At 38.4% G+C, this 15438-nt stretch overlaps 1 protein-coding gene across 2 annotated transcripts in view; it reads right to left on the reverse strand.

The window, feature by feature from the left end:
- ksr1b (kinase suppressor of ras 1b) overlaps positions 1 to 12772 on the reverse strand; it is a 40280-nt gene extending 27508 nt beyond the window's left edge. For both annotated transcript variants that reach the window (XM_084418819.1, XM_084418820.1), the window contains exon 1: positions 12274 to 12772. In XM_084418819.1, coding sequence (XP_084274945.1) covers positions 12274 to 12516 — 243 coding nt within the window. In that variant the 5' untranslated portion in view covers positions 12517 to 12772. The remainder of the gene's footprint in view (positions 1 to 12273) is intronic.
- Positions 12773 to 15438: the final 2666 nt, after the last annotated feature.

Below are 15438 nucleotides of genomic sequence, written 5' to 3' on the forward strand. Positions count from 1 at the left end.
AAAAAAAAAAACCTTAAAAAAAAAAATGATGGTAGTATATGTATACAAATATATGATAAACTGTTAAAAATGTCATTACACAATGTGCAGATTAACCAAATTAAATTTAAATCACATTAATATTTGCTCAGAAAGGCCCAGAATGAAGATAATTGTAAGACATTACACTATAGCAAATGAAAACAATATAGTATATACATTACAAAAAGTGGTATTCTTTCAAATGTTTTTTTTTTTATTGCGTCAATTTCTTTATAACTATTTGCATGAACTTAACCCTCTGGGGTGCTGCTTGCATAGCGGACAAAAATGACCTTTAAAAATATCTAGTACAATATCGAACTAAAACAACGTTTTTATTTTATGGTACTAAATTATATTTATGGAATAGTTATGATCCCTTTACTACTTGTTAACCATTTTTTGAGCATGCATGAAAATGAAATTTCCAACTTAAACAGTCCTAAATATTGAATGCTTTGGAGCACAGACTTTGGAGCACAAAAAAAAGTTATTTGTTAAAAGTTTATTATGAAAATGGCACAACAATAATATTTTTATATTTTATATGAAATTCATATTTTCCAAAACATGATTTACTGTGAGAAAATCAAATCCATAAATCTAAAAAAAGTTGTGCTCCAAATTTGAGGTTGATATCTAAAAAAAAATAGCTTTTTTTCAGTAAGATTTTGTTTGGCTGCAGTACCAAACGTTTCCACTAGATACAATTAATCTCCCATTCATTTCCAATGCGGTCATTTTTGACTGTGAACAATACAAGTGTGACTAGTTTTCCCATGACCATTTAACCTTTTTGAATCATGTCCATACTTTTGTGTGTGTGTGTGTCAAGTGGCAAAACCTTTACAAAGTAAAAAAAAAATACATAAAGTAAATTTTTGCGGCCAAAAATGACAGAACAGCACCAGAGGGTTAAAGACGCAGTATGTTATATTGACAGCTAACGGTTGAAATGGGTACTGCAGGCCAAATTCAAAATATTGGAGAGAGTTGTTTCCCCCGCCCCGTCCTCCTCAGACTCGACGCTCACGCGGGTAACCTGGTTCAGGACATGCAACAGGAAAGAATGCAACTGACAATGGATAGCATAAGTTGATCAGCTAATGTAAAGTATACGTGTGCAATGTTTTTATTGCAGAGATTCGTGTGCTGGCTTCAATGGCTGCAATACGCTGTGTTTTCCATCAACTGGCAACCGGTGTCGAAATACTATTGGGTAATTTTGGCAGTGTGGGCGGGATCACACAGACCAAAACAAAAACAGACATTCAGACACGGAGCAAGCATTTCAACAGCATTTCCTTCAGAGAACCCAAATATTTGAACTTAGCATATTTAATGTCTTAAATTGAATGCGCTACCTACTAGATATACCCACATATTTTTTCAGATGTTTCCGATATACCTGACCTTCAACATCATACATAAAACAAGCAAACAGTCAAAACAGTCAAAATAGTCAAAATTTTAGCCTTTGTCTAATAAGAGTGACAAGGCAGACTGTGTCGTCAAGCAGGGAAAGAAGAAGTACCAGCCATTAGCCTAATGAGAACCGCAAGTGTGTGAGAAAAATTCGAACTGTTTCTAGATTTCACACACTGTTTCACATTAACATTTTTATCAAAACTCACAATCTATCTAAAGATCACCACAGAGAGAAATACACTCTGCAGTCTAGGTCACTGAGACAAATCAGCCTGCACCTGTAGCCCAGCAACCAGCCACCTGTGCAGATGATGAGCTCTTTCCATTCGCATCTCTATATAAGGTCACAGCACTCTGGAAGAACGCAGCTGCAGTATTGGAGTGCCTTACTGGCTGTTAATTCCACAGAGACACGACAGCAGTGGATGGCTTTATGTATGAGCGTATTATCACCTCACCCTTGCAAAACCGCCAAGATAGCAAGCTAGTCTTCAAAAGAGGAGCAGTGTATCATTAAAGTTTCAAGAGGTCTATAGCATTCTGAGAAGGTGCGCTGGCTCTTTTCTCAAGGTACTATTGTGAGAATGCCCCCAAGCTGATTTGATGCATCGGTCGGCCACGAGCGAACCTCAAACACAACAGGGTGTTAGCTTCCACCAGACACAGCCTGGCACAATGTGCAGGAGTACGCCTGTATTCAATGACGCCTGTATCTCTCCTCTCATCTGCCGTCTCCATTACACCTCTCAAGGGGAGGCTGGCGTATGGGGCAGGGGGGACCTGCTTAACTAAAGTGTCTGCGTGAGACCTGAGAGGATAAGTTGAGAATCTTTTGTGACATTCAAAAACAGCCGTCCTCGCAAGAGAGGCTCGTAGATGCAAAGCAAGAGGTAAGAGACACAATCCACACGGTACGATGGTGTCTGTTACGAAAGTTATTAAAGAGTATGTTGGAAACCAAGAGTTTAGCAAGTGATTTCATCATTATGGTTCCTGGCAAAACGGTGCAACAGTCATTTCAGGAAGAGGAGTGTTTCTGGCATGTATGTGTGCATGGAGAAAGACACATGATTAGATGACGTAATTTCCGCATCTTTTGTGTCGGCATGCACTCATTACTGCGAATTCACTTCATTTCATCAAATTTGACAAGCTTTGCATAAAGAAGTGCCATGGTTGTACCAGATGATAAGGTAACTGTAGACAGTAGTGGAGTGACTTGGATCCTGTTACACACTGTGTCACCAATACAAGCAAACCCGCTCCTTTGGTTTCTGACAATAACATAAAGGCATATGGGATATTGAATGCTATGTTTAAACAATCCTGCTAGCTCCAAAATCATGATAGGTCTATTAAAATCACTTGAGTAGCGCACATGGGCAACCACAAATGTGGCAATAGCAAAAAAAAATGGCTTGTCTCAATGATGATAGAATTCAAAATCAAAAAGAGAATACAAACAGAATGTTTAATAGAAAAGAACATGTATGCACATATAAAAAGTGAATAAAAATGGAGGCATTAGAAAATAAAGTGCAAGGGTGTGTGGAACGTCACAAGACACGAGAAAAGAGAAAGGGGGGAAAAAACTGTTGAAAAACCCGCATGGGGATTTCCTGATGTGAACAAACATTAGCCGGTTGAGAGGTCTATGCTTCACCGCATCTAATGGGCCTCGCAGCGATGTGTTAACTTTCCATCCATAGAAACAAAGAGCAAATGAGCCTTAAAAAGCCTTTGATGAGCTCTCACGCTACCGGGCAAAAGACTTGCATTTCCAAGAAATCAAAACTGAGACGCTAGGGAGTTGTGATTCTTCAAAATGTGTTTTTCCCAGATCTCTTCAGTCAATTATAGGGTCTATTAAATGAAAGAGCATCATCTAGGAAAATCACTCATGTACGATTAGCACTGCCCTATCTTGGATGTATTAGCTCACATCCAACAATGTGGCAATCCCTTTTCCCATCCACTGCAAATTTAATGATTCTGCAATAAGCCACAGGCCTGTACTCAAGGTAATTGGCCCAAAATGGTTCTTGCAGATGGTAATTTAAAAGGAAATCAGGTAGTTAAAATATATTTGTGTCACAAGTCAGCATACTTTACAGGTTAAACAATTTTGCAGTTTGTTAAATCAGGGGTGTCCAAAGTAACAGCCCGCAGCTTGTCTATTAAGATGTGGGCCGCCACGCATAATTTACAAATCATGCCGTTGCAAAGTCAACACAAGGTGACAGCACTAGATTTTAGGCCAGGTGTAGCAGTAAACCATGAGTGACAACTTGACAATTTGAAAACTGATTAGAAACATACATAATGTTAAGAAACATTAAACGCGTCAAAAGCAGAACGAAACAGTGCTACTCGTTTGAACCGTGCAGCACATGGATGGACCATTTATTAGCTCTGCCCAAAATGCATTTACTTGCTGACCGGTCCCGATCACGCTACCACTAAACAGAGATCCAGTGAGAAGCACAGAGTTCTCAGAATATTTCTTACAAACCACAAATATCTTGGTTATTTACACTGGTTTAGCCAGATGAAACAGTGCTGACATTATCAATAACACTGACGTGGAAAACAAGAGAAACATTGTGCGACAACAATCCAGTTATAATACTTTTCAATCCACAAACCAGCAATATTTACTATGGATTTGCTGTAGTAACACTTACTGTATGGTATTGTAGCAGAAATGTGGGAATATTAATATCACATTTTTATTATATTATTAATGTAGACATGTAGTAATGAAATATAGCCCCCAAACTACAAAAGTTTTGGTTATAAGCAAGCAGTTTTGTGCACTTTGTATATTGTGTTTGGAATAAACATCATAAAGCCATTTTAGATACCATAGAAACCATATTGCTATGTGCCATGTGTGGTTTTACCTGTGATTATCATGATCTAAATGTATGATATTATGGAAGACCAAAAGTAATTTTCATAAAAGTAGAGTCTAACTTAGTAAGAACATTTACATTTTATCCTATAAAATTTGATTGTTCAATTTTTTACAGATGTTACAGGTTTTGTTAATGAACATATTTACATATGCATCCAAACTCAGGTTTTTGGTAATGAACATATTTACATCTGCATCCTAAACCAAGCTACTACTAGTGACAACTCAACCTACTGACAAACTGCATTTTCCAAGAGACAAAACATGTGATATCATTAATATTACATGTGCGGTGATCCCAAATCTGTAGAAAACCAGTCTCACATGTTATGGAGCCTGGTATATATAATTTATTATTATCAATCATTATTATTATTATTATTAATATTAGAATTAAGGCCCTGTGTGTTTTTTGTAACACAAAAGACATTTCAAAAGTTGCCTCAGTGTTGTCGTTGTTTTCTTTTATACATACAAAGAAAGTCAATGGGACCAAATGTTCACCTGGACCCTATTGACCTTCATTACAGCCATATAGATTTGGAACAACGTAGCATTGAGTTAATGATGACAGGAGTTTCATTTTTGGGTGAATTATTTATTTTAATATGCTCTGATAGTAGTGTATTTCTGTTAAAACACAGATGACACATTATACATTTCCCACAGCAGATATCTCCCACCTTGTCTTCAGATGGGGGAGACACCTTCATTAAAAGTAACGTCATTGCAGCATGCAGGGGCAGCACCAGCACCAAATACCCAGCAACACGAAGCACAAATCTTTTTGTCAACACGAAGCACGACCACACATTTTTTTTAACCACCCTACTACTCAAATCCTGGTGAATAATTAGATAAAATAGGTCAGTCAAGTGACATCATTTCCAGACCAAAAGTTCTCAGACTACAGATCTTGGACCGACGTCATTTTTAATTTGTTCTTAAACCTCTCAAAACTTGCAAGCCATTATAACAGACGGGCTGAAGTTTGGTGAGCTGTCGGTAGATACTACACTTTTGATACTTCGTCGAGTTTATTCGCCAGCACAAAACAAGTAGAAAATGTGACTTCAATGCACAGCACTTCCTGACCAATAAAAAAACCTTGCATTTACACATTTTAAACCGATGCATGATTTGCTTCTGACAACATGCAGACTGACAGACTCTGACCACAGATCTGTACTGAGCGTGGAAAACATTTAGTGATAGCCAATGGCGTTACTGAAAGACAAAGAAGAAGTGACTCTAACACAAATTTTATTTAAAGGGCCTTCCACTTACCTAAATGTGAAGAAATAATGTGCAAGATTAAGTGGTAGACTTTCACACTTGTGTGCAGGCTGACAGACATTACGTTCTGAACATAAACTGCATGAAACTAGGGATGCGCCGATACCAGTAGATGGAACGGCCAAATTGAACTGAAGATGTGCGTATTTCACATGCAACATACATGATCCTGACTTATGACTATTAATGCCACTGGAATTTTAAATAAGTCATAAGGGTCTTCATGATTTGCAGCGACAAAGTCGTGCATTTTCAATGAATGTTGGCAACTAGCACTGGGAGATGCACCTAGGGTGATCTGTTTCCTGATACAACTGAATACTGTAGTCAAGCAGAAGTGCCTACTGGTACAATGACTTGGTGACCTCCAGACCGCCAAATCACGGTTAATATGAATGCCTGACTTCTTTACAAGGAGAGAGTGTGGGTCTGCTCCCAGACAGAGACGTAACACTCGTCTCATTGGTTGTTTAGGTTATTATGTAACACATGGTTATAGGACATCTACTAGTGTCCAGGTCCGCATCTGTTCTCCTTACTAGATCAAACAAGAACCTAAGGATTTTCTATTGTTCCACCATCAAGACAGATAAAAGAGATGTCAAAATGCAAACTGCTTGTCTTCTCCAATATCAATAAACACACAGTCTAGTTTATTCTGAGTGCTTGATGTAACCCTACTCCTAATGCAATTCGGCCTGTCACTCGCAGGCTTATTGTTCAGGCGGGGAGAGGGAAGAATGCATTGCCTGGACTTTCCAGTACTTTTGTTCTTCGGCCCTTTGATGGATGCCCTCGGTCTACACCAAAGTGCTTAGTGGAGTTGCGGCATTGCAGGGTTGTATCGTGCAGAGTCAGACTCACTTTCGCAAACCATCCCTCGGATTGGGGAATCTCGCTCACTAATCACATGCATGTGAAGTGAGCATGCTTGCTAAATATAGGAACAGCCACAATAGCACAAACACATAGCAATCTTTCCAATGACCAGAGAAGACAAACAACTAACCAGAGATTCTCAGCTGCCAGAGAGACAGCCAGTTCGTCCACAGGAATTTAGTGAGATTTTACTGACAGGAATCTAAACGAAAATTGCCATTTAGCACCATCTCTCTGTGTTTTGCTTTGAGTGTCTGGAAAAACAGATCGCCATGGTTATCAAAGTGTGTCCAGAGGGAGAAAACAAAGCCCTGCCCAACTGTTTCGGTCACACTGATTGGGACATTTTTTAAAAAGGCTATGGAAATTAAAGGTATAGGTCAACCAAAAATGAGAATTAGCCCATGAAATCATCCTAGGTGTATATGACATTCTTCTTTCAGACGAATACAATCGGAGTTCTATATAAGAAAATGGCCTGGATCTTCCAAGCTTTATAACGGCAGTGAATGGCTGTTTCTGTTTTGCTGAATGCTGAGGTAGCGCTAAAAAAATTCATATCACATTTTTTTCCCCAGGAAAATCACAAACGATTCAAGATTTTTTTCACTGTGACTGAGCAGTACAGCAAAACTAATTACCCTATTTGAAAAATGTAGCCTTACAAGGTAACACAATATGAAAGAAAAAAGAATGACAGACCATTTAGGCCAAAATAGGGGTGAGCGAAGATTAAAATCTTCATTTCATCTCTTATTAAAAACAAGAACAAAGATGCACATTATAATTACAATATAATAAAAAAAATGAAATAAAGAGTGCTTTATTTTTTCACAGTAGGTGCATTTAACAGTAGCATTCAAGTAATTGAAATTGAAACTGAATGAACAAATGTAAAAATAAAAAACTACATAGACTTCACTGTATAAATTATATATAGTATATATACTGATTCTTATTAAAGCTACTGAAGTTATTCAGTGAAGAGCAGGTCTTCAAAGCAGATTGTGGAGACATTTTTTAATCGATCACAATAAAAAATCGTGAAACCACACACCCCTATGTTGAGGTCCAATGTGTGACGGAACGATCACTTCTCCTGAAATCAGAGGTGCCCAATCCTGCTCCTGGTGTGTTACCTTCTTGCAGAGTTTAGCTCCTGACACATCAGAACCAGCTACTCTAGGGCTGCGTTCCAGTCCACTTTTAGACACGCACTTGCGAACTTCCCCAAGCACTTCCCCTCGGGCGAATCCCTGCCGCCATTTTGGAGGGCGTTCCACTTCGTGAAGTGGACGAGGGAAGTTTATATGGACAGACCCTCGTTCCCTCGATTTTGACAGAGGGAGCGAGTCTACTTCATATGTACACTTCAGGCAGCTCTATATACCACAATGCAGTACGATTGTGACGTCACCACAGATCTCGTCTAATCACCACCACAACAAACAACTCTATGATATATTAATTATATATTTTTTTTAATTTAAAACAACCCAAACACACCCATCTACATTTGGATGCTGCATTAAATTCTTAACTGGAAAAAAAATGTAAACAATAAATCAACTTCATAGCTGTGATCAAGGGCTTAGGACGTTCCAATTCAACCCATTGCAGTTTCCGCCAGTAGTGGGCACTCGTGCAACGTAAGCAATGACATACGTCCTAGTGAACGAGACGGAGGGAAGTTAGTGAGTGAAGGGCATGACAATTTTGGACTGGAGCCTAGGTCTTTAGCATTAGGTGTGTTGGAGAAATTATAAGTCCATTGTTGAGGTTCATTATCCTGCAGAGCTGATCTCCAACCATGGACAGGTGTACTCTGCAAAAACTTAGCTCTCCAGGAGTAGGACTGGATTGAGACTTTGTGAGAGGGATGTGCTTGCGCCCTCTGGCCACATTTTGGTTACCTCTGGAGATCGGGATCTTCACTGGGTATGCAAATTGTATCCTTGCAGGTCCAGGAAGTCTACAACTGTCCACTGAAAGCTTTTAATACTGCTTGCAGATCTGGCTACAGAGTGTGCACACTGGACCTACGTCTCCACAGGTATCAAAAGAGTCATGGCCACCTGCTGTTTCTTGACTTCAAAGTTAACCTTTCTCAACACCGGTGTCACCAGGGTTGTGTACACACCTTGCAGACCCAAAGATCCTAACATAAAAGCAATTACATAAGCTGATGACATCAACAAGATGGCATAAAAAAAGTCTGATGAAAAGAAAACAATCACAAAATGATATGATTGGAGAGGTCAGACAAACCAACTGCTCACAGTGTCAAAGACGTGCACCTTAACAGTGACCTCAACACATGGACCCTGATCTCCTCTTCCCCTTAGGGGAGACTAAATGGGATAGTTCACCCAAAAATGAAAATTCTGTCATCATTTACTCACCCTCAAGTTGTTCCAAACCTGTATACATTTTTTGTTCTGCTGTACATAAAGGAAGATATTTGGAATGTTTGTTACCAGGGAGATCTTGCCCCCCAATGACTACCATAGTATTTTTTTTTTTCGAGATCTGCTTGGTTACAAACACTCTTCCAAACATCTTCCTTTGTGTTCAAGCAGAACAAAGAAATGTATACAGGTTTGGAACAACTTGAGGGTGAGAAAATGATGACAGAATTTTAATTTTTGGGTGAACTATCCCATTTAGTCTCCTCTATGGTTAAGGGGAAGAGGAGATCAGGGTCCATGTGTTGAGGTCACTGTTAAGATGCACGTCTTTGACACTGTGAGCAGGTGATTTGTCTGACCTCTCCAAGTGTTTTCTTTTCATCAGACTTTTTTTTATGCCATCTTTTTGATGTCATCAGCTTATGTAATTGCTTTTATGTTTGGATCTTTGGGTCCGCAAGGTGTATACACAACCCTGGTGACACCGGTGTCGAGAAAGGTTAACTTTGAAGTCAAGAAACAGCAGGTGGCCATGACTCTTTTCAGACTATCCAATGACTGACAATCAACAAATGGACTGTCCACCCCCACCCAATGCAGAAATGCAACCCATACTCCTGACTCTGCTTGTTATTGTTCTACCTCAGCACAATCCTTGCCGCATTACAGTCATTTTATGAGCACTAGAATCTGTATACGTTTACATCTGGCAACACAAATCCATTTGACACTGTCTGCACTGTTTAACACTATATTTTACTTTATATATAGCCCTCTAGGTACTTATTGCTTACTATTTATTGTATATTGCTTGTAATTACAGTTCACTGTGTGGCCTTGGTTACCACCACACATTATCATACTCTGTTATATAAATGTTGATGTGGTTTCAAACAACATGTATTTCATTCTCTTTCTTGCACTTGGCTTATAATAATAAAAGTGAGACAAACATGACATGACCTGACTTGAACGAGTGCTATTTCTGAATTTAATCATGAGAAAAACTTGAAGCGCCTCCCTAAGACTACACAGCCAGTAGATAAGTATCTCCAAAACAAGCACCAAAACCCACCACAAAGTAACAATTACCTGTGTCTGTGAGAACTAGCATCATAAAATCTTCAAAGTTAGATAGTTTATTTAACAAAGCCTCAAGCCCAACTTGATTATTTAAAAGTTTGAGTCTGCAAGCATGAATATCTAGCAGGGAACTTGAAAGCCATGTTTTGATTCAGAGAAGAAGGTGCTTGACCTTACTAAGCAGATAAGTTTGTATTCGCGGAAAAGCCACTTGTGTTATGGTGTTTCAAAAAATGCAACCATGACTAAAAGTGACACTGTTCCACAGGTTCAACCAACTTTGGATTTCAGTTCACTTTTGTGGGAGGGGTTAACCACTGTTACAAAATACCTGCGTATGGTTAAAAATAGCATTAACACTCCACCTCTGATATATGCTCTTCTTGTTTGCAGAGCTAAACTCAGATAACAGGCTGTTTGACATGATGGAACATATTTTTAGATCAGCTTGAGGACTTTGACTAGTTTACTCATCTACAATAGACTATTGCAAAAGTATTCCACTGTAGTGATTATCATGAAGATGAGTATGACAGTTATTGAATATGAAAGCATTTACAACATCATTATTGAAAAATCGCTTCAAAAAGTTCATAGAGAGATCATAGTACAACTAATCCATTTGAATTGAGCGATTAAGTCCACATTTTCTGAGGAGACACAATCCCTATGATGAACAGATTGAATTTAGGCTTTTATTCACGTTCACATTCGCATGTTCACTTGACGTGCGAGAACCAGTGAGGTTAATTTCTGTGTTACGCAGCAAGTTTGAGCTTCCACAAGAACCAATGAGGTTCATTCGTGTTACGTAACACGTTTGAACTTCCGCAAGAACCAATGAGGTTTGTTCTCGCACGTCAAGCAGGTTCAGATGAGCTTCTGTTTATGTCCGCTGATCAATGTTTAAATGTGAATAAAAGCCTAAATTAAAGCTGTTTACAAAGTGATTGACAAGCTTCAGAAAATTTGGACTAAACCGCTCAATTCATACGGATTAGTTTTACGATCTCTTTGTAAACTTTCTGAAGTGTCAAAGTGTAGTTGCATCGCTGTCTATGGAGAGTAAAAAAGCTCTTCATTTGTGTTACGAAGATGAACGAAAGTCTTAAAGGGTTAGTTCACCCAAAAATTTAAATTCTGTCATTAATTACTCACCCTCATGTCGTTCCAAACCCGTAAGACCTTCATTCATCTTCAGAATACAAATGAAGATATTTTTTATGGAATCTGAGAGCTTTCTGTCCCTCCATTGACAGCAACATCATTGCAACTTTCAAGGCCCAGAAAGGTGTTAAAAACATTGTTAAAATAGTCCATGTAACTACAGTGGTTCAACCTTAATTTGATGAAGCGACGAGAATAGTTTTTGTCCGCAAAATAAAGACTTTATTCAACATTCTCTTATTTTAGTTTTAGTTTTTTGTGCACAAAACGTATTCTCATCGCTTCATAACATTGGTTGAACTAGTTACACATGGACTATTTTAACAATGTTTTTACCACCTTTCTGGGCCTTAAAAGTTGCAATGACATTGCTGTCAATGGAGGGACAGAAAGCTCTCAGATTTCATCAAAAATATCTTCATTTGTGTTCCGAAGATGAACGAAGGTCTGACGGGTTTAGAACGACATGAGGGAGAGTAAATAATGACAGAATTTTCATGTTTTGGTGAAAAACATCCCTTTAAAGGTCGGTTTGTGCTTTGCAAAGCACTGCCTTAAAGCACCATATATCATATAAACATTTTAATTTTCATGACACATCTGGTCATGTGATCACAATATAAAGGAGTGACCCGCTCCATGTTATTACTCAAAATAAGTGCTGTTCATTTCTTCAAGTGCAAAACGTTTCTACTTCACAACAACATTACACAAGTAAAACTTGACATCAGGATAGGGTAGGCAGATGTAACCTCAATATCTATCTCAAGAACCAGGAAATAATGTGAGCCAAGAGGGGGGTTTCCGTGACCCTAGCATTTATGACGTTAGTGTCAATGTATTAGGCCTAATAGAGAAGAAAAATGAATGATGATTGATGATGGTTTGCACCTTCAAAGCAAACATTATTATTAGGACATATCAATAACTATCATTCGCAGTCTGAATCACCCTAGTGTCATGTCATGGTACAAACTTGTTAAGTAATAACCTGCAACCTAGCATGAACAGTGTCTAGATGCACCTAAGCTTGATATTACAAGACACATAGGCAAAAACTGAATCCTACGTTACCTCAAAAGCGCGTATCTCGTGTTGGGTCAGGTCGTTAGACGCGGCGCACTTGGTCCGGAGCCCCTTCAGACTAGAGATGGAGATCTCGATCAAGTTCTGGATGAGTTTGCACTGGTGAAGCGCGTCCATCCCCGCGTTACTGCCATCGCTCCCGTCCAAATGCTCCTCATCACTTGCGACCATGTTTCCACCTTTGCTAGAGACAGTATCCATTCCTCGGCATTGGCACGGGTTTAGGGGCATGAGCGCGAACTACAGCAAACACTAGTCCAAAAACATGTTTGTGAACGCATGTAGACTAAACGGAGGTGACAGTCCTACTCCAAATGAGTTATGTACTAGTTCAGAGCGCAAGCATACTCCTCAAACATACTCGTGGTCTGGTTTGACAGCAAGACAGAACGCCTTGTCAGCTTGTTCCGCCTCAAACGTTGTATGCAGACTATATCCCGCGGAGCCCTGAGAGAAGCGCTCGCATACGTTTCACCCCCAGTCAGCTGTTTGATGTAGCGTTTCGTGCTTTGCAGTGTGGGAAATGAAGTTTTGTTTACACGCGCATCGGACCGTTTGAGATCACTTACGTAATTTTTTTTTTTAAACTTAAGTTGTTGCTAAGTATGTTAGGCTACTGCAATACGCTGTACAGCGACATTGTTAAAATCACTTTATAAGTCAATTATTATTATTAAAAAAGTTTGGGCAGAATAATAAGCTATAAGACGACATCACTTTCGTGTCAATTTTGAATTGTGCAGATGTTTTTTTTTTTGTTGTTGTTGTTTTTTTACGGAAGTGAATTTAAGCATCACATGCACATTATTGATTATGTTTTTATAGTTTTTAGATAAATGTTTGATAAAACAATAAGGAGTATCCATAAATAAGTATGACATATGCGATCTAACACCGTCCAATCCTGATAGATAAAAAAGTCTATAATTTACAAGACTCCGCCATCGTGCGTCCCTATAAATGACAATTTGTAGGACACTCATTTCAGGTTTTTCCCACCAAAACCTTACCCACCTCCCACATTTGCATAGGCCTACTCGGACCAATCAGATCATCTGATAGCCTACATTACAAACAGACTATTGTGTAGGGCTATACCATTTGAGAGACACCATTTGACCTGACAACACCTTAAATTTGACACAATGAAAGTTAGATAAAAGTTTTCCCAAGAACGAATTTTTAAATTAATATAGGCCTAAATATAGGCTATTATATAGGTTTACAATCCTATAGAACTTGTTTTGTCTCATGTCTCTTTTGTATTGGTTCAGTGTTACAGTGTTCCCATTATGTCATCAGATTCACACTTTGTATAAAAGCTGGAAAAACATGTTGTGTGTGTGTGTGTGTGTGTGTGTGTGTGTGTGTGTGTGTGTGTGTGTGTGTGTGTGTGTGTGTGTGTGTACGCGCGCGTGTGTGACTATTTACAGGTAGCCTAGGCCTGCTCTCTGCCCACTCAGACGAGAAAATACTTTTTTTTAGACTTTCCACTGAGTTAGGCCTACAACTTACTGGGAACCCTTTATGTTAATGTATTGTGTTGCTGTAATGAAATGAATATATTCTGTTCAGGGTTTGTGAAAGTGTTTACACTACTGTAATACATGAATTGTAACAGAGAGGCATGATGAAATGCTACAGCACCAACTTGCTGTATGAGACACACACTTTCCCATGGGAAAAATCTCTTCTCCTCTACAGCTTGCCAAGAAGGAGACATCATTTTAAAATGAACAGTAAGGAGGACTGAAGCCAGAGAAGAGGCACTGTAAATTGTCTTTCCTCATGAGACAGTGAAGCAGAGACACTTTTAACCAACTGAAAGGAAAAACTATAAACAGTTTGTATTAAAGCTTACAAAGAAGCTTTAGCTTGCTAAGAAAAAAATCATATATTTGGCAATAATTATGTCCACATCAGCTGTATGACAGAAGCTTTGATGTTTCTGCGGGCTGGTTGAAATGCTGCTCAAAACCGAGTCACACACACACACCCGGTATCCTCAGAGTAATGACACCGCAGAACAGGTTAGGCTTCATAGATAACAAACAACACAGACACTCCCTCCATTCTAGGGAAGCATGGGGTTTTTCTATGTATCAGTCAACATGTTCACACGCTGGGAATAACTGTAGCCTATAGATGGAGGACAGGCAGTTGTTCAAATATGGCTCTGCACATTATTAGCGGGTTATATAAACTGTAGCAGTTTGCAAATTCTGTTATGTGAATTGATAGCCATCATGCCTAATAACTCAGATAGCAGTGTTCAAAGCAATACATTCACAATACTTGAAGTAGTAAATGTAAATTATGCTTTTAAACAAATTATTTCTAAATAAACAAAGAAAAAGACAAATGCTGTTGTTTAAAATCACTTTCACTGCCATTTGGATGATAATCCTGAATAGGTGTATGAGTGTATGAATATGAGTGTGCATATAGTGCCTCCTGCTGGACAAAGAAGGTAAGGAGCAAATTTAGAATTAAAACTAGCTCACTCTAAACTACTTGAACGATATGTAACATAATAGTCGCATATTGTTGATGTCACTGTTGAAGTTTAAGATTTTGTTCCAGAAAATTCGGTTTCACCTTAGACATTTCACGTGATCTACGCAGAATGTGTCCTTGTGTGTGCAACATCAAGACAGGAAGTGATTCACAATCAGAAAAATATTTGGTTCACAGGAAATTATGACAATTGAAGGAAGGCAAAAAAAAAAAAAAAAAAAAAACACAGCTCTTTTTTCTCAACTGTAGAAAGCATGATTGCTACAGAACCTTAAAGGTATTAGGGTTTAACTTTCTTTCCAAGAATTATGTCTTAGAATTATGAATGATTGTCAGTTTATCAAAATAAGTTTGGCTTTTGATCTACAGTATACATTACATTTGTGTTATTAAAATGTTTGCTTAAGCGAATTAGCTTGTGACGTCATTTGACTAATGATCAAATGCCCCCCTTAAGAACAATGTGAATCTACTTTTAATGTAAAATTAATGTAACATTAATGTAGGCTGCCATTAATGTAAAATACTAAATTAACTATTCTATTTAAAACTGAATTTTGACAATTTAGTTGAATAATTGAATAACCGATGACAGACAAAGCAGAATCCCAGTAAAAGTGATTAATATGAAAGGAA

The sequence above is a fragment of the Rutilus rutilus genome (assembly GCF_951802725.1).
Source record: "Rutilus rutilus genome assembly, chromosome: 9".
In the NCBI taxonomy this organism is placed as follows: Eukaryota; Metazoa; Chordata; class Actinopteri; order Cypriniformes; family Leuciscidae; genus Rutilus; species Rutilus rutilus.